General features: G+C 44.3%; 1 protein-coding gene across 2 annotated transcripts in view; it reads right to left on the bottom strand.

Moving 5' to 3' along the window:
• The window catches only part of epha10 (EPH receptor A10), a 164,943-nt gene that overhangs the window by 37,438 nt on the left and 107,763 nt on the right, over positions 1 to 19,742 (bottom strand). For both annotated transcript variants that reach the window (XM_084379205.1, XM_084379206.1), the window contains exon 5: positions 15,016 to 15,345. In XM_084379205.1, coding sequence (XP_084235331.1) covers positions 15,016 to 15,345 — 330 coding nt within the window. The remainder of the gene's footprint in view (positions 1 to 15,015; positions 15,346 to 19,742) is intronic.

The raw sequence follows: 19,742 nt of genomic DNA, 5'->3' as shown, positions 1-19,742 counted from the left end.
GCACCTCACCGGTGACACTGAGCTTTTGCAGTTAGCTGTCGTTGTGTATTTAAAACACATGTAGTAATCAATTAAACCCAAAACACATGTTGACTCGTGTGTGTCTGCTAAACCCCAAAACCTTTTCCTAACCCTAATTTTAACCACTGACCCACAAATCAGCCCTTTTTCCCAACTGGGGACACAGTTTTTGTCCCAAGCGTTCCCCAAATAACAGGTCTGGAATTGGTCCCCGAAAGTAGTCTGTGTATAAAACACACCCAATCAACTCAAATATGAAAAAGACTCAAAAAACATAAAGTTACTTAAACATTCAAAGCGTTCAGAAAACTTTAATCAGGCCAATTAGTGGCATTTTGAAAGTACGCACAGTTGGCTATGAGGCATCAAGTCATCGGAGGGTATATCTTCAGATTTCTAAATGCAACTTAAGACATAAACAGTGAGCGGCACAGCAGAGGGTGGTTGGAGAGAAGAAAGGCACTAAAGGAGAAGGAAAACGCTAATTAAGAGTTTACGGGACTGTAAATAAACACTCAGAGAGAAATGACTTTATCTCCACAGGAATTTATCATATAGCGTAGAGGAAAAAAAAAGGATGCAGCCGCGTTGTTGGGGGAAAAAAAAGAGGAATTACTCTCACGGTAAATGTAAAGCAGGGCGAAAAAAAGAGTAAGATATGAAAGTGCACAGATGAGTCCGCAGGACGAACATTAAAGGAATTGAGAAAATGAAAAGAGAAAACAGCGCTGGGTAGTCTGATGCTAGTTAAGAGTCAAAGGAAGCACTAACAGACACTCTCTCCTCCCTCCGAGTCTCTGAAACCGAAACGCAAAGAGAAACTCCAGTGTCAACCTGCTCTCCCCACCTACAACTGCAGGCTATTGCTTGCTATTCTTTCCTTCCTTGTGTGCTGAATTATGCATAGGACCGGTGCCTGCCTCCAAACCCCAGATCACACGGCTCAACCTGACACATAAGAAAAACAGGTGGGCACGAGCGCTCTATCAACAGACACACACACACACATCACAATCACCTGAAGGCTCAAATATAAATGTGATACATCAGTTAAGGTGGTGTTTCCACCTGTGCAGATGAAAAGAAGTGGGCTGGGACTTCTGTGGCAGACAAGCCAGGGATGTGGGAAGTCAGCCACAGTCGGAGGTGCTGAGGGATCGGTCTATTTAATGACGACATTGTGAATGGCCAGATATTTAATTATATATATTTAATTGTTATTAAAAATAATTTACAACAACTTGAGAAGGTTTTGCACCAAAGCAGCCACAGCAACTGCAGTCAACAACAGCCCAGAGATGTCGAGGGAGAGAACTTTGCCAGACTCCCTTATAAAATCGCTCAATTTTGTGAGCAGCTGAGTTCGGACAAACTTTATAAACTTTCTGAAACACTGTCTACGACAAATTCTTAATCATTTGGGCCTTCTTGTAAATTCGGCATATGTCATACATTAAGTTCTTTCCTTCTTTGGACAAAAAACATTGTGTCTGACGTCAGATGTGACCACAGGTGGTCACTCTAGACACCTCATGCCAGGTGCGAACTGTCGAGCTGTCGCCAAAGATCACACGTGTTAATTCCCGGGATAAACAGTGTCGTAGTTTATAATAACCCAGCGCAGTGAGGGTACAGATGTTTCATAGTGGAGAAGAGTGTGTTTAATGAGGATCTGCTTGTTTGTCACTGTTAACAGAGGCTCCAGTCTGCAGTGTAGTTCAGACACTTGACTAACAGACCACAGAATTGTAAAGAAACTTCAGCCTTTATGATCTAAGAAAGATTTTATATCCTGTAGACACTTCTGTTCATATTTTTACATTCCCTCTTTCTCTGCTTATACAAACATAAGTGCATATACTGCACAGCCACCACTTCAATAGACATGCACAGTAACGCACAAGAGTATTCACGGCAACAACCAGTTGGCAGTGTTGGCTTTGGTGCTGCATTTGAGAGGAAGAAATCGATGCTGAGTGCCATCTGAAATGGACTGTACACACACACACACACACACACACACACACACACACACACAAAGAGACACACGCAATTGCACAATGTTTTTTACAAGTAATATAGAAGAGGTGATGGCCTTGTGGGCAATAAGCCTCTCGGGCTCCGCCGTGGAAGTACACGGCAGACGATTTCAAAGCCTCATCATAAAGCCGAAATCACATGGCAGACACGCTGATAGGCACTCGTCACCAAGATATACGGCTCCTGATAAGATCCAGCATGAAAGCTTTGCCGTACACATAACAATCACTGATACGGATAATGGTCTATACACTTCAAAGGGACGCTATGATGAGAGCGAGAACACTGGGCTTTGAGGAAGTGTAAAAGATGGCAAACAGGAGGCGCACATTTAGTTTTATAGATTCTGATTTTGACTCAGCTTTTGTTGAAACTGTGGGAACATTTCATACAGCTCCAGACAACAAAGTGAGAGTGCGGATGCTTTTGATGTTATTTGAATAAGTAAAAACTTGAATATTTTTTTAAGCTGGCATAACCACTAACTTCTTTTTGGTTAAAAGAAAAAAATATGAGATAAAAATTAGACTTTTCATGACGCCACTGGTAATTTCAATGTTTTATAAAAGTTCAGTCTCACTTTTGTGTTGTTTTGTTTTCTGGGATGATTGGAGATCATTCATATATCATCTATGACTGTTCAGATCCTCCATACCCAGTCCTGCAGACACACACTGGAGGTTGTGTGGCAGGCTCTACGCTCTGGTCTCCATGGCAGGTAGATCTATGAATAGGCTTTGGCACAAAATGGCAGCTGCCGCTGTAGGCTCTTGCATCCATGTGTACACAGGCAGCTAAGGTGCAACTGGCATCTGTGTGTCGTTATCAAAGGAGACAGGCAGAGGAGCTGCTCTCCCCAGGGCCGACGGCTGAACATCTCGCAGTCGTTCTTACTTTCCTCCTCTTTCTCTGGAAACTCTCTCTCTCTCTCTCTCCCTCAATGTCTCTCCATCTCCTTATCTCTCTCACTTCCCCAGCCCAGCTCCGTCTCCATCCCTGCTCTCAGGGGAATCTGCTGTTCCCTGCAGGCCTGTTTGTGCCTCTGCTGAGATGACATCCATCTTGTCAGGAGGGGGTTTCATTGTTCTACTTCTCGCCGTCTCCGCCACGTGTGGAAGTTTACGCGCTCCTGTGTGCCCACGCATATTAAAGAGTGAGCGACTGCACGAGCGTTAGGAACGAAGAGACAAGATGGTAGAGTGTGTAGCTGTAAGTCGCGGGAGGGAATGATTGAGAGAGCCGTATCTGTCAGGCCTGTTCATATTCAAAGGGTTAATGGGAAGCCAGAGCGTCGTTCCCTCTGGGCACAGCACCACAGGCTTCTACCCGGGGTTAAACTGAAAGTGAAGTGCATCGATTTATGTGACTGACAGCAGACGAGTGGGAACATTACATTTCTTTTGGTTTGGCTGTCCCTGGGGCTTTTTATACACCTACTGCCACGAGCATTTCTCTCAGCGGCTCCAAAATCCCAGTGGAGCGTGCATTTGCACAAGCGCTACTTTAATAAAGTCATCAAAGTTTGAAACGGCCAAGTAGTTGTGTGGTTTTTCTTGTGTTCTCGCTGTCTCTAACTTTACCATGACACGAGCCCACAAACTAAACTTTTCATCAATGCAAAAAGCAGTGAATGAATCATGTTTTGGATTTTTACTCTCGAAATATCCCGCTGACAGACATTTGGCTATCTGAAGCCAGATCCACTGATGCACACATTCATCATTTGTGCGGAGGAACCCTGCAGCATCTTCTCAGAGGGTGAATTTAAAGCGATGCATTCCTTGTACTGACTCAACTAAAAGCACAGAAGTGGAAGAGATTTTCAGCAGCTCTTTGATGCAAGGAAAAAAAAAAGGTGGGCTATTGAAGAGTTACATCGAGCCGTTGCAACGAGATCACTAAGAATGAAAAGAAATCTTGCGTAAATCTCTAATCTAAATTTAAAAGAATGATACAACATAAGTGAAGCGTATCACTGTGGGATCTAAATAAGATCTAACGTGGCTGACTAAAGTAAGCCGACGCACATAAACATCTTTAAACATTTCAAATTCATTATTCACTACTTAGATTGAATTAATAAAGACATAGCGAACTGACAAATTATAGATGTAGCCTCCGGGCCTGAAAAGTGAATCCAGTGCAGAAGTGCCTTAAAGGAGAGCTTTTAGTCTCATAAATGAGCTAAATAAACTCACAAAATGTCAAGAAAGACGTTAATCTTACATCTCTTTTCACCGGCTGAATGGAAGTTTCTCTCTTTCACCGAACGGATATTAGCTTAATTGCCTCGTTAACTCATAGTAAAACACATTTCATTCAAACTTCACTTAAACTAAATAAAACTCACCAAAACAGTCTCGGTTTGTCTTTGCACAATCATCTCTGGTTTGTTCAACATAAAGCCTCAATTCATAGAGTAAGATTATGGCTTTTGTTGCCCTTGTCCTGATCGGAGTTGCTGTAAATCGCCTCTGTTCTGAATCACCTGCCGTCAAACTGACCTACGTCGGTCTCGGAGATCTGGCCGTGTTCACTCTCAGGCTGCTAAACTGGGTTGAGCCGAGGCCCTCTGCCCTTTGTGACTCCACCTGTGATCTGGGGTCAAGGTTCAATCCAAATATGGTCACTTCTGGCTCCAAAAAACAGGATGGCGACAGCCGTAACGCCAAACTCGAGGCTTCAAACAGTAGTCCTCAAACCAACGAGTGAAGTAGGTTTGCACTTTCGTCAATCCAAAACTATTCTGCTCAAATGTTCCACATCTTTATTCCGCCATGCACCGGGTGGTTATATGTGCATGCATGTGATTGCATCCAAATCTAATGATGTTGTACAGAGGAGCAGCTACCCCCACCCAGGTCTCACTATCTCGCAGCGAGTCTTGCTGTTTTAATCTGCGGCTATCAGCCCGCCTCAGCAGCGGGGCGCTATCTGGCAACCCGTCCCCTCTCACCACTCAGTCTAATCTGCCCTATCAGCATCCAGCCACCTGGACGCCTCGTCCCAAATACACATCCATACACACAATTATTCTGCTCCGCAGCAAATAACCAAAGTAGAAACGTACTGTAAGAAAGAGCAACAGGGAAAATGATATTATTCGGGATCCTGCTTCAGAGGCGAGGTGACCAGATGCTGTCAGAGACTGGTACTATCTGGAGCTATTACCATTCATGTCAGTAAAGCAAGAAAATGGGAGGTGAGATGTTTGGAGTCTTGTCTAAGTGCAACACAAAGACAAATGTAGATGTTTTTGTCTGTTAGAGGGAGGAATGGTGCGGGGAAGACACCTCAATAGGACACATTTCCATCTAAACTACAAGATTATATGTTGCAGGGATTGATCCACCTCGCTGTGTGCGTGTGTGTGTGTGCGTCTGTAAGTGTGTGAGAGAGAGGAGCGTCTCAGTGATGGAATAATTAAATGTGTCAGTCAGCAGGTGGGTGTGCGAGAGAAAGCACAGAACAGCGAGCGAACGAGCAAGAGGGACAAAGAGTCTCCGTCTGTATGATACATTCAAAAGGGCCTGATCAACATAATCCAGCTGTGCAAAAAACACCAGGTCCTGAGTATGAGCTCACAATGAAGATGTGAAACATTTCTGCACATGCATGCAGATGATGAGTTGGCGTAAGGGATCTTTGTCGGGTCAGATTAGAGAAGGATTTTAAGACAAAGTACCCGCTGCATGCCGAAAACCACCTTTAACCTGTTGGCTCGGCCAAGAAATCTGTCAAATCTGGCATCCCACAACCCCATCAGGGGAGAAGGACTTGGCCCTACTTGCTTAAACTGCTCTTGACAGCTGCACACTGACTGACTCAGAACACTCTCCGGGCCCAGTGTGCTTTAGCCTAAAGGCAGAGGCATGGTCTGATCACGACATGTCCGTCAAGCCAGACAGCCCCAGCCTGAAGCCTCAAACAAATAAAAACAACAGCCACACACACACACATTCACAGAAACACATGCACACACACAGAGTGGCTGACCCAATCCTGCTGCAGGGGATTGGCTAAGAAGGTGAGGAAAACACTATCTGCCCCGGCAGACTTGCAAGGAGAGCAAACGCGTTCGCACGTACGCTCACATCTCTGCATCCTCTTTCAGGTGCTACTGACACAAAGTGCAAATTCAAGGCAAGTGCGAGCCAAACATGTGGAGAGAGGAGGTGATCTTATAAAGTGTATTTTAGGTTTGGAGAATACAGCGCTGGAGGGAGTGTTTAGATGTTTTACTTTAAGGATAAGTTCGCCCAAAAAGGAAAATTCAGTCATGATCTGCTCCCCCTCATGCTGATGGAAAGCCAATGAAGTTTTGCAGTCCACAAAACATCCCTCCATGAAGCTCGTCCGGCGTGATCCAAGTCTCAGTAGCCCAGAGATCCAAAATTGACTTTAAAAAGACATTATTTACAACTTTTAAAGCAGAAATCTTCACTGTAGCTGCTGTAAAATGGTATGTTGCCGGTGTACATAGCGTCTTTTGAGACTTTGATTGCATTGGATGAGCTGTACTCGCCACTTTATGCTCTATTCCATTGTTTTCTTAACATTTTAAAATAGGCCCCAACCTCTTCAGTCGTCAAAAGAGTAAAATAGTTATTTATTCAGTTACATTTCATCACTGGGAGAACATGAGAAGGACTGCAGATATAACAAACATAAGAACTGTAAATACTAAAACAAAAGCACAACATGATGTTTTTATGTCTTTGCTGAGATTGAAAGTGAAAAATTACACACAGTCTTGCACAAAAAAGTATGTCCTGTATATATGTTTGAAAATGATGTAAAAGTGTTGAGTGAATGATGAGATGTATCTGTGTGTGTGTGTGTGTGTGTGTGTGTGTGTGTGTGTGCATCGCTGGTCTGATGAGCTGAACTGTCTGTCTCCCACCTACTGCTGTATCAGAGCCTGCTGTCATTCAGACAGACAGCTGCATCTCTTCTCTCTCTCTCCGGCGCAGCAGGATGCCGCCAACCTCCCCTCGCCTCCAGCAACGCACCCCACCACAAAAAAAAAAAAAAAAAGATGGCACGCACACGCAAACAACAGCCCATCCCGCTCGACGGAGGCACGAACGAGACCTCAGAAGGCATTAGGCGGAGGAAATGAGAGAGCGATGTTGAAGTTTGAACTTTTCTTTGCGACGTTTTGAGTTTGTGTTCTCACCCGTTTCTCTCCCCTCCTGAGAGGGGTTTGCATCAAAGACAGCCCCCGAGCCTCGTACAATACTCTGATTATGAGGATAACATTGCGAGCGTGTCATCAGCTACCTGCAAGCTTTGTTTTTGTTCCACTACAATTCCCTGTACAACAAGAAGCAGCCTGTAAAATCCACATACAGAGCACACATACTAAAGACCCTGAGAGCGCCTCTTCATAGACTCCAATTATAAGCCAAGAGGTAGGCAATTAAAATTCCCATCACAGGGTGAAAAAGCGTCTTAAGTGGCTGGGCTATAGTCCTGAAAAGTAGCTTGATGACTCTATTCATTTGGTGCCCGCTGAAGCCTCACCTTCCCCATCACTTCTAATTAAGGAGGCAAAAAGGATCCAAACGCCTCCATGCGGAGGGCTGGAGGCGGGGATGAGAGGGGAGAGACGCCGGAGAGGTGTGAAAGTGAAGGAAGAAAAAAAAAGAAAAAGGCTACTGGAAACTAAACGACAGAGAAGCAGACGAGCGCTCAATCAGCGGAGGCAGAGAAAACAAACAAACATTACCTGACAGGTTTGTTTTTTTTCCCCGTCATGATGATTGAGTGGCGGCGTGATCCAGAGTTAATTCAGACTTATAAATATTCAACCGGTCAAAGTGGAACGTGGACAGAGAAAGCCTGAGCTCCGAGGAAATCACGAGAGGTGCTACGTCAACTTCATCACTGTTTACACTCCTTTCTTTCTTTTCATCATTCAAACATGTGATATTCCACTGACATTACAGGAAATGATAAACCAGCCAGTTACATAAGTTTGGTCATGTTACCTTAATGTGTTAAGAAGTGAATAGGCCCCTTCCATTGCCACGCCCCTTTTTATTCAATTGGCACGCAAACACACACCTGGGCACACACAGACTCGCTTTTTTTGTCACTTTTGGGGACTTTACATGGACTTTAATTTATTTCCTAACCCCTAACCCCACGAGTCTTATCCAAACCCTGGCCAGGCCCAAACCCCACACTGTACACTTTAAAAGTCAGGAGCAGATTACCTTTGAATTATCAAGTAATGCTATGCAGACTATTACATTTAAGTTGTATGAGATAAAAGTTTTAACAACCTAAACTATTAGTCTACATTACTTCTACTCTACTCGCTTTTTTTTTTTTTTCCTGTACCCTGGTTCCCGCTAAAAGCTACATTTAATAAGCTTACAAGAAACAAAGCGTTGTTTCTAAGAGTCTAGCAGTGGATCCGAACCTCTTTGGCTCGTTGTCATCGTTTCCGATGCCCGTGAGCTCGTCACAATTCCAGAAACAGGGAGATTCCCCCTCTAACGTTCTCAGACGATTTAATGTAAGTGACTGCTCGAGGCCCAAAGCGTTACACCTCAGCAATATTTCACAAAAAACAAACGTGAGAATGTTTTTGAATACATATTTGTGCCCCCGAGAACTTTTTCTCCTTTTCTACTCCATTAATGTGATAATATAATAATAGAATCAGGGCTTTAGTCATTTTTGAGAACATTTAGCAGACTGTGCTTTCTAAATGCGGGACCATTACCAGGCTGAAGTAATCGAGTAATTTCTCACTGCGCTTTTTCACACTTTTTCTTGAGTAAACGATCCGTGAGCTTCTTCCACCAGAACTCTACCACAGTTCCTCCGATGTCTGCTTCCCCTAACTCCTGTATGTTAAACTATATACGCTGCGCCGCTCATCTCACTTTTCCTCGCTTGCGCTGAGTCGTCTTTGCCTCTTTCATGTTCCGCTTCCACTTCTTCCTTCTCATCTCGAGACCTTCCTACCCTCCTCTCATCTCCGCCCTTTTATCCACGCACAAGAGCTTGTAAACCCGTTCCCTGTGCGGTTTTCCGAGCCGCTTGTTTAAAGCGCCAGATCGCTCCGCACGCTTCAGACTGAAAAAGTTTCTCCTGCGAGCGCGCCATTTTGAAGCAATGTGTGTATTCTCGCTTTTTGCTCTTCACCCCATGCCTCTTCCTCTACACCCACAAGGCATCCTGCTCACAATGCTACACCGCTCACCTCTCCCCATCCCTCCCATTCTATATTCATCCCTCTCTCCTCTCCTCCCTTTATGCGTCCATCTCTCAGGCGCATGTAACTCCGTGGGGACCAGCCATCTAAAGCCCGGCCGGTAATCCTCTCAGGATATTGAAATGCCAATCCGTCCTCCTCCCTGACCCACACCTCCACCCCGTCTCTGCAGCCTCCCTCCATCCCCTCTCTTCTTCCCCTGCCTCAGCTAAAGCGCTTTGGATGTACGACTGGGGGCCGAGACATTCAACCCAAGTGTGTTTTGATGATACGCGCGCACACACAAAACACACAAACGCCCAACAATTCTGAGGCGAGATGTCATTATCGCATCTTTTCTTGTACAAACACAAATCAAGCGTGAAGCGGCGCACGGAGCGTGCGGCACGCGAGCATAAAGCGCACACATGTAAACGCGTGTATGGCCTGGTTACACACACACACACACACACACGCGCACACACACATATGCATGTCTAATCCACAGCTGGATAAGGGGCCCCATGAGCCCAGGGCAAAAATGATCCCCCATTTACTCGGCCCCATGCCCCATCTCCTCACGCAACCGCAGGCCTGTTCCTCTCCCCCGCCCTCTCTCTCCTCTCTTTCCTTTTATCCGTCCATCCATCCATGACACACCGTGCAAAACTCCCCCCTTCCCCTCGGTGGCCTGGAGAGTTCTGATAAAACCCCGTCTGTCTGGGAGAAATCCACTTCTCTTTCCACGGTGCATGTGCAAGAATCCAGCTCGAGGAGGCGCTTTTAAAGAATTCATTTGTGGGGGATTTTAATGTCGCTAGATTGAAAATTTCAGTTTCAGATGCTTTTCATCCGCTAAGAAATAAAATCTATGTCTATGCATAAATCTAAACGGACCCCCTCTGCGTCTATGCGTGTGTGGTTGGGGCTTTTTGGACGTAATAAAACATCCCTTAGCACCTTTTTTCTTTTTTTTTTTACCCCAATCTCAGACCATACCCTTAAATCCTCTGGCTTTTCTTGGCCCCTCAGCTGCCAGCTAAGCCATACCCCCTGCTGCTAACAAGCTTACCGTACCCAGAAAAAACAAATATGGTACAGTCAGAGAGGATGGAGAGGAGAGAGTTGCAGAGAGGATAGAGAGAGAAGCAGAGAGGTGAGGAGAAAGAGGGCAGCGGAGATTATGTCAAGGCGAGGCGACGAGAGAAAGAGAAGATAGCGGAGAGAGTGGTTGGGGATGGAGAGGCAGGAGGAGGAGGAGGAGGAGGAGGAAGGAGAGAAATTACCATCTAAGAATAGTGAGTTTATGGGGAGAGCAGGAAAGGATAAAGGTGGGGGAAATGAGGAAGGAAATAGAGGGTAAAAAAAGAAGAGATCGGGATAGGAGAGAGGGGAGGAGGTGGAGGATGGGGGGAAAAAAAGCCGAAAAGTAATAAAGAGATGATGAGGTGGCAAGAGAGAAAGTGAGTGTGTGTGTGCTGGTGTGTGTTAGCTTTGCTCCAAATCCCTGCTGCAGTATTCATAAAGGTCAGTGAGTTTTGATGGTGTAAAGTCTTGTGTGTCGTGTGGGGGCGCACACACAAATGTACGGACACAAGGTTGAGGCCCGTGCAACAACATCTTTTTTTTCGCTTCCCTACCTGACCTGGCTGCACGGGAATTTTTCTGACAATTACACCGCCTGCTCCTACAGATGAGCTTCCTCACTTCACGGTGCACTGAGACCCCAATCGCCCCCCTGCCCCTGTTTACTACAGATCACAGATCCTGTAGGGAACATGAGGCACACAGAGTCCTTATGGGTTTAGCTTGAGGCAGTGATGCTAAAAGCGGATGGAAACACTATGTTCTTTTCTCTGATAGTTTGAGTTGTCTGATGATATGATGATGATATTAACGGGCCAGATATTGAGTCAGGGTGACATTTTATATACTTACTTTATAAAAAAATGTAAAAAATACACGTCTAACAGACTACATTTCTAGTCGAAATGCAAACTAGAAATAGAGAGATATAGAGGGTGAGAGTAACTAAAGTGAAATTTAAAGGGTAAGTCATTTAAGTGTGTTTACAGGTCTGGAGGAGTACGACTGCACATGAAAAAAAAAAAAGTAGTGTAAAGCCTTTGGTGGCTCCAGAGGAAGCTGCATGTAATCTAAGTTGCACTATGGGTAATGTAGGCACCAGGTTCTGAAGAGCAGTCCACTGGTCTGGCATAAAACATGCAACGACAACATACTGTTAAGTGACATCGCCGGAGGCAATGTGTCAGATTACATGCAGCTTCCTCTGGGGCCACAAAAGGCTTTACACTGCTTTTTCTTTTTTTTTTTACATGAGCAGAAGTCCTCACCTGACCTGTAAACACACATTAAAGTACAATTTGTGTAGTTGCCCTTTAAATTAAAGATAATGAATTTCCATTTTTACCAAAATTTGGGAAGTTGAATGCACAGTATGTCATTTCTGTTGACGTCAGCATGACTGTCGACTATTTCCACCATCTATAAAACACATCCCACGCCTGATACAGCCGAGCAGATTCCTCGTGCCACTACAGACATTCACCGAACCCTAAGCCACTTGACCCTGAGGGACAGCCATACATCGAGGAGAGCTGGCACGAGGGTTTAGGGGATCTTCAGTTGGTCAGCTGTTGATCTGAACCACGCTCTGCTGGTCATGTGTGTAAACCAGAGGTCTGGACAAAAGCCTGACATGTCAGGAGAGCTAAGAGGAGACACACGGCATGTAATGCTAAAGCACATTTCAAAATCAAATACCATTTTTAAAAGCTCTCTCTCTCTCTCTCTCTCTCTCTCACACACACACACACACACACGGTCAGGCAGCATTAAACACCCCACACCAAATGTCAGTCTAAATCCTCCCTGACACACAAAGTCCTCTGAAACCCCTGCAAACACACTCTCCTAACCCCTTGTCCAATCCCTCTGGATGACACGGTTAGCGGGACAACTCACACCCTAATACCCCATAATAACCACAAATCAACGCCATGGCAACTGCTGACAAGACAGACGGACAGGGACGAGGAGATAAAAGGGAGAAAGGTTGAAAGAACCGTCGGCATGGGGAAAATAATCACCTCAGGTTTGTCCTTTTCTGATGTAGTGTCCCTTACCTTGCAGCTCAGGGGTTTTTGGCTGGTGGCTCTTACTAGCACTCCAATAAAGAAGCAGATGGAACACAATCTACCCAGCATGAAAAAGCATTCAAAGATTCAAGATGGATACATGAATAAAGTACAGATTCAAAGGAGACCAGTGACTGGTGAAGAAGGTTGAGTATTTAGCAAACTAAGAGTTGTGGACATTGTTTCTCTGGATGTCACAAGCCAAAAAGGGGTCAAAGTGACAGTGAACACTACATTGAATTTGTCAGCTGGTTAGAAATTCAAGTAAGAAGTAAAATATATCCTGAAATGTAAGCCAAAGCAACTCCATGCATTGGTCGCCTGTGTTTCTGAGCCTTTATTTTGTCTTTCTGCCCCCTAATGGTCAAATATTGTGTAAAAAGGTGCAACATGTACAACAAGACTTTTAGTTGAAAGCATCAAAAAATGTTGCGTTGCAGAGTAAGTATGCTAACCAGTTAGCCCTGGTCCATCTCGTTACAAAGCTCCTGTTGTAGCAACGTAAACACCAACACTTTTTCCGGTGCTTCCAGCTTGGAGTCGGGACTGCTAGCTGCACAGCTAACTGAGCTAACTAGCTAATGGGGGCTACAGCAAGCAGCAGTTAGCCGTTACTCTGGTGAGTCCCTGTTCCTCGTTTGTTTTGAGTATGAATGCGACAAGACGCCAATTCTTACATACTGCATCTTTAATGCAGCTTTAAATTAGAAATATCATTAGCGGAAGTCAAACATGCTGAATGGAAAAAACAGAACTATCGCAAAACAAGATTGTTTTTCTAGGAAAACGCTGCAGTTTTAAGCCAGCACGGCGAGATAAAGCTCTGGCGCACACTGAACACGTAAAGCTGTCCTTTAGCCTCTTACTCACCCCATGTGGTCAACATGTCCAGATGTTACGCTTACATAACATTTACAGTTGGTCAACAAGTTAATCTGGGCCACTGAGAAGCGCACATGCTCATTAAAAATACTCCCTTCAGCAATCTTCTTAACCCGTCTTTGTACGCACAGTCATGATCCCCACTGTAAACACATGAACATGCATGCATTTGTGTGTAGTTTCCTTCGTCGAGTTATTTTGCTATCGAGAGAAAAATATAACAGCTCACCTTATACCAACCGCAGACCCACACCGACTGCAGCTGCCATCCGAGCACCCACATATGACTAACAGTTCTCCATTCATTATGCAGCACATTTCTCCGAGCTAATTTCCAATTAGTGGCAAAAACACATTCTGCCACATTCTCACTTTCTCATTGTTTCTCCATCACCTGCCTCCGTGTGCAGCACCTGTCAGTCTCTCCGCCTTCACACCACATTTGCTTCATTATGATTCATAATAATATTTCTTTCAGCATTTTCCAAATAAAGGATAATCAAACAAACAGAGTAAACAAGATTTTTCAAAAAAAAAAAATATGCACAGTGGGTTTGACGCGTAAATGGATGTGCAGGTTTTGTTTGTCAGCGTACAAGTCGCAATGTGTTCCTGTAGGTTTCTTTTAGTGTGTGTGTGTGTGTGTGTGTGTGTGTGTGTGTGTGTGTGTGTGTGTTTGGTCTTTTCACACTTGAGCTCCTCCAAATAGTGCCGTTGTGGAGCTGCTTGACAGGGCTACTTGGCAAAGTGCTTTTTCAAGCCCATGGCTAATGGCCTGCTGAAGACTTGTGCTGATGAAAATGAGATCACCTCCACCGGAGAGACTTTTTTGCTCCGTCTGCAGCGACGGGCACGCTGTCAGTAGGGGGACGAGGGCCGCGTTGCTACAGTATGAGCGTGCACACGAATGAAAATCACTACAGGATGCGCATTTGGCTGTGTATGTGTGCTCAGAGCTGTATGTTGCTGCATGCATGTTGAGAATCTACAGCGGTCACCGTGTGTCCGAGACATGAATCTATTTATGAACGGAGCCACAGTGTGCACTTTTATCTAAAAGTACGAATATGCATGTACTCTCTGTGTGTGTGTGGGAACACCTTGCTGAATTGACAATTCTCCCCACTGATTTTATAAGAAATAAATGAGCGTTTATGAAACAGAACTTTAGAAGTCAGAGGTTTTTCACGCAGCGAAGGCCATAGATCGTGCGAGGCTGTTTTAAGTTTCCTTGGTAAACTCATTACAAAAGATTACATCCTGTAGCCTGTAGAAGATAATCTTATTCCTCACAGCCAGGATTTAAACATTAACATTAGCACAATCTATAGCGAAATATCACAAATATTAACTTGTGCAAATTAATTCGAATTAGCAGAAGAGAGTTCCTTGAATGTAGCCTACTGTTAGATATTCAAATTGAGAAACACATGCAGTGCAGGCCGATTAAAAATTCATCCTCAGCTGACACGTAATGTAGTCTAATGCACAAAGCATCTCGGAGACGTCCAAGTGTACTGGTTTGTTTCACTTGAGCTACTTCTTCTTTTTTGGAAATGCGCTGTGACCTCATTCTCGCTCAGCTGTTGTCTGTTACCTGCAGACTACTTTGTTTTAAAATTTAAAAACGCCTTCACGTGTATAACCACACACACACAGACACTGCACATAAAAAAAGCATCTGAAAAGCAAACTGGGACTCACCGGGCAGACTTGTCGACACGTTGACCTGCGTGTAGAACCTCTTGTTCGGCAGCAGCTCCGACACTCCGTTCAAGGCCTCGACGGTGAACGTGTAGTTGGTGTTGGGGAGAAGGTTGACCACCGTCACCGTTCTTTCCGTCAGGCCCACCTGCTGGGGCACGAAGCCGACGCTCGCGCCGCACGGCTCGCACTGCCTGCCGACGCACCTCCTGCAGCCCACGCTGTAGGTCAGATCGGCCCTGCCTCCTGTGTCGGACGGTGCGGCCCACTCCAAGATCAGCGTGGACTGCTTCAGGGTGTAGACCAGGTCTCGAGGTGGGGATGGTGGCCCTGGAGAGACAAGAGTAAGAAAATTGCATTTTTATTAATTGTTACACCTTTAAAGTTGCCGTATGGAAGAAGTTTGGTTTAAGACATTCAAAGATGAACTAAAATTATCAACAAAATGTAGAGAAATAACAGTTTTGACGTCTATGTATTGTGTTTCAGGGTTATCTCTTGAAGTTAGCATTCTAACCAGCTAGCCCCAAGCCAGATTTTACCTCAACAGGTGGTGGTCCGATATTAAACAACACCAACAATCCCATGGTGCTCCGAACTCCCAGTCCGCCAGCTAATATGACTGCTAGCCCAGTGGTTAAATGAGCTCACTAGCTAACAGCAGCGCTTAGCAGTTTGTTATACGCTGCCCCCTATGAGCTTGGAGCAGGAATTCAACAAGTGGTCAATTCTTACATATAGCACCTTTAAAGGTAACACCAAGACGTTTTCAAACATAGCAGCAGCATTATTCACTCTCAAAAAAAGACCTCAAAGACGACCTCCTGGCGTCCACTTCTTGTAATCTGTGACTGTAAATATGAGGCGAGGCATTTCTGGGAAAAACAGTTTGTGTAAAACCTCCCCGGATCAATAAAAGCAATAACGTGTTTGCCCGTAACACATTACCTGCGCGGCTTAAAGAGACAGCTCTAACACCACGTTGTTAAAGCCAGAAGTTTTTCACATGACTGATGGTCTAAGTGCGCTGGGTATTGTGGTGTGACTGCAGGGCCTCAGTTTGCACATCATGTATGATAATCCTGGTTTATCCAGGATTTGGTGTTAAGAAATTGGTTTGGTGGCAACCATTTGACTATAATGAGAATAGGCAATTGAAATCGTGGAGTCTATGCTGCATCATCATGAAGGAGGGATTACTGATGATGCAGACAGACAGGAGAGCACGTTGTTGTAAGACTGTTCATTTCGCTGAAAACAAAATAAAACTCTTTCCAACCCGCGGTTTATCAATCAGGCAATCGACGTTGGCTTTTATCTGAGTATGTGCGTGCACGAGCATGGATAATACGTTTGTCCATTATGCACTTATGTCAACAGCGCCGCGTAGAACAAATCCCTCCACTTACCATCAGTAAATAAAGGTGAGTTGTCATGGAGAAGGCTTTTAACTCTCCTGGAACGCGAATCTGATTTGGAAATGAGGGTTTTGATATTCCAGACGCATCATAACAGTCTGAGCCGCCTGTGACAAAGCTGCGTGTGTCAAAATTTTGCGGTGAGACATGGTGTAATTATACTGTACGTCTGCATTACGCTTGAATTGTCAAAGCCAATGAAATCTGTGGGAAAGTTACATTGTTCACTGCCCGATGCACGGGGCTTTGGATGCAATTCAAAAAAACCTCAAGCGTTTTAACCACCACATGTGACAAAAGCTAAATAAAAAGTATACAGTCGAGTATTTAAATTGCTGCGAAATGTCAGGCTAGAGGACTGTATCTCATTACTGAGTCAGTGTCCTGGCTGACCTGTGCCTTTTCCTGCAGGTCCATGCGCACCGAGGCTGAATAGAGCTAAGGTCCATTAAAGGTCATGAATTTTATATGTGTCCCTGTATGTGTGTGCATGTGCTGCGAAATGAATAAGTGAAGGTGTGCTGCTCTGTGCGTGCCGTCAAACATGTCACACACCGCCCAGCTGCGTCCCGCTCCCGGACACACGTGGGGCGCGGAGTTACATAAGTCCAGAGAGCATTCAGAGTGTGAACACACACACACAAGAGCACACACACACATCTGATGCAGACACAGCTGGGCCTTTTTTTTTTTTGACGTCCCTCGCTACTTTGGTGCGTCCTCTGCCTTCTTTCTCTTGAAGTTTCTCTTCTTTGTGTGCAGCTTATTAAAACTTGACCTCCGCAACTCTTTCCCATCGTTCGTCCTCCTTCATTCTCCATCTGTTGCCGTCTTCCGTCTCCTTTCCCAGCCCTCCATCCAAGTGACTCTTTGGCTCCCTCTTGACTGCCGCATCACAGAAAATCAAACGTGTTCTTGATGTTGTTTTTATAATATTGCCAATGAAGAGTCTGCTTTAATGCGGGGCTGTAATTAATTATTAATTTCATCATCAATTAATCTACAAGTAATTGATTCATCACTTGACCTTTCTTCACTGAGATAAACTGAGGAAAAAATATGACACTGTATCTAGTTACTAAAAGTCCATGCTAGCCATGCTGTCTGAAGTAGCCTGTATCTGCTAGCTCAGTAAATATGATACACCCCCCCTCTTAGAAAATAGTTAGATCACAGAAATGTTAAAGGTGCAATATGTAAGATTTTAGTGGAAAACGTTCAAAATGACCTAAAATGATCAACCGAATGTGACTACATAACTGTTTCGACAATATGACGTCTGTATTTGGTGTCGTAGAGATGTCTACTGAGGTTAGCATGCTAACCAGGCTCCCAGTTCAGACATCTAGCTGTGTGGCTAACTGAGCTAACTAGCCAATGGCAGCCACAGTTAGCAGCAGTTAGCAGTAACTCTGGCGATATGTTGCCCCTTATTTGTTTTGAGTTCAAATTTGTAGGGTGTCGCGTTTTTTATTGCACCTTTAAATTCGTATCCTATTAAAATGTGTGCAATTGTTAGACAAGATTTATATTTCCTGTGAATAAGTCATTGATTTTAACCAAGTTAAAGATTTTCTGAGGCAAATCCAAACCTGCTCTTTTAATCTTTTCCACTTTTGCCATTAAGGTCCATAAAAATTCTACATTGTGCATTTACTTCCTTTGCCAGGAGTTAAAATCATTATGCTGCAACTCTATCCTCCCACTGAGGAGCTCCCACTGTTTTCAAAAACCCATTTACAGGGACACACATTGACAAACATTATGCATTACTTTAAGATATATTTTCGTTATAGTTATTATTCTACAATCACTACCATTGCAGCCCTGTCAGCAGTACTTCCACTCTGCCAAACCTGAATACGAAAAAAAACATTTCCATTGCCTCCTCAGTGCCAACAGGAAATATTTAACAGTGTGCTATAATGGGAATCTTGTAAATATTCATCGTTTTTAATGGTAATTAAACGTGTCAGGAAGTATAACATCATGAATCTCATTTGAAATAATGCAGCCGCGTGTTGTTTGAAAAGGTTCTTGAAACAATCAAGAGTCTTTTATTTCAAAGAGACAAGTGTGGCAAACACATTCGAGTTTAGACATTTCACAGGCATTAGTGGCAAAGGGAAATAATAAAATCACACCGGTATTATTCTTTAATTGTTGAGATAATAAGGTGCACATATCAAACCCGTTTTCTTTAGATATAATTCTTGATTCATCAGCTTTTTCCTTTCTTTCTCTTTTTCCATCCGCACCATGCGGCGGATTAGCCCGAATCTTGGGGTGATCATAATTACCGAATCAATAGTATAATTAATGTGGTCATTAGGCTCCTATAAATGTTATCACACAGGGATCAGAGAGCTCAGCGATCAATATTGTAATTACACCCCTCCATCGCAGTTAGCATAAAAGCAAGTATGACCACACACTTATATATGTACACACAAGCGAATGTGCATGTATACAAACACACAGACGCACGCACAGACCTAGTGACCCTAAGGTTTTACTGCACTGAGTAGTACCAGGATATAGAGCCCATTATTCCTCCATCTAATTACTAAGCTATATCAATAAGCTGGTCTCCATGCAGGAATCAATAGGCCTCCTCTGTATGGTCTTTGTCTTATTGGCCTTGTAGTGCATCTTTATTGGGGAGGAAAGGTATTCGGTGTGTGAGACGGGGTGAGAAAAGCTAAGAGGTGAGGGATGAACGGATAATGCGTGGACAGTAGGGATGAGATTATGGACTCTGTCGCTCGAGGATAGAAGGATGAGATTTCAGTTTGACAGAGGAAAGAAGGATGGGGTGATAACACGCATGAAAGGATGAAGAGGAAGGCAAATGCGAGGAGGCAATCGGCAGAAAGAAGAGCGATGAGCGGCTGAGCTGAGAAGACGGACGGAGAGTATGGAGGGAAATGTGCATTCAGGGGGTCAAAAGGGAAAGGGTGGAGGGGGCGGGAAAAGAGAGGGTGGTCTGTGAATGGGAGGGATAATGGATGTACAGCAGAAAATGGATCTGTAATGTCAGGCAAAAAGGTGGAGGAATATGGAGAGAATGTATAAGGTTAAGCAAAAAGACGGAGAAAGTGGGGTGATGGGCTTTTTGGACGCGTATACTGTATAATTTTGACCTAATGTGAGGCGGAGGGATGAAGGATTGATGGGGGATAAAAGGAATCGAGGTTAAAAGGCAGAGAAAATGGCTGTTGTCGATGGACGCTTAATGTGTGTATACCATTAGATAAAATAGAAAGGGTGTAAGCACACGTCCGGAGGGGGAACATACACTTAAAAATA

Source organism: Pagrus pagrus (genome assembly GCF_965226575.1).
Source record: "Pagrus pagrus genome assembly, chromosome: 17".
NCBI lineage: Eukaryota > Metazoa > Chordata > Actinopteri > Spariformes > Sparidae > Pagrus > Pagrus pagrus.
This window is presented reverse-complemented; position numbering and strand designations above follow the sequence as displayed.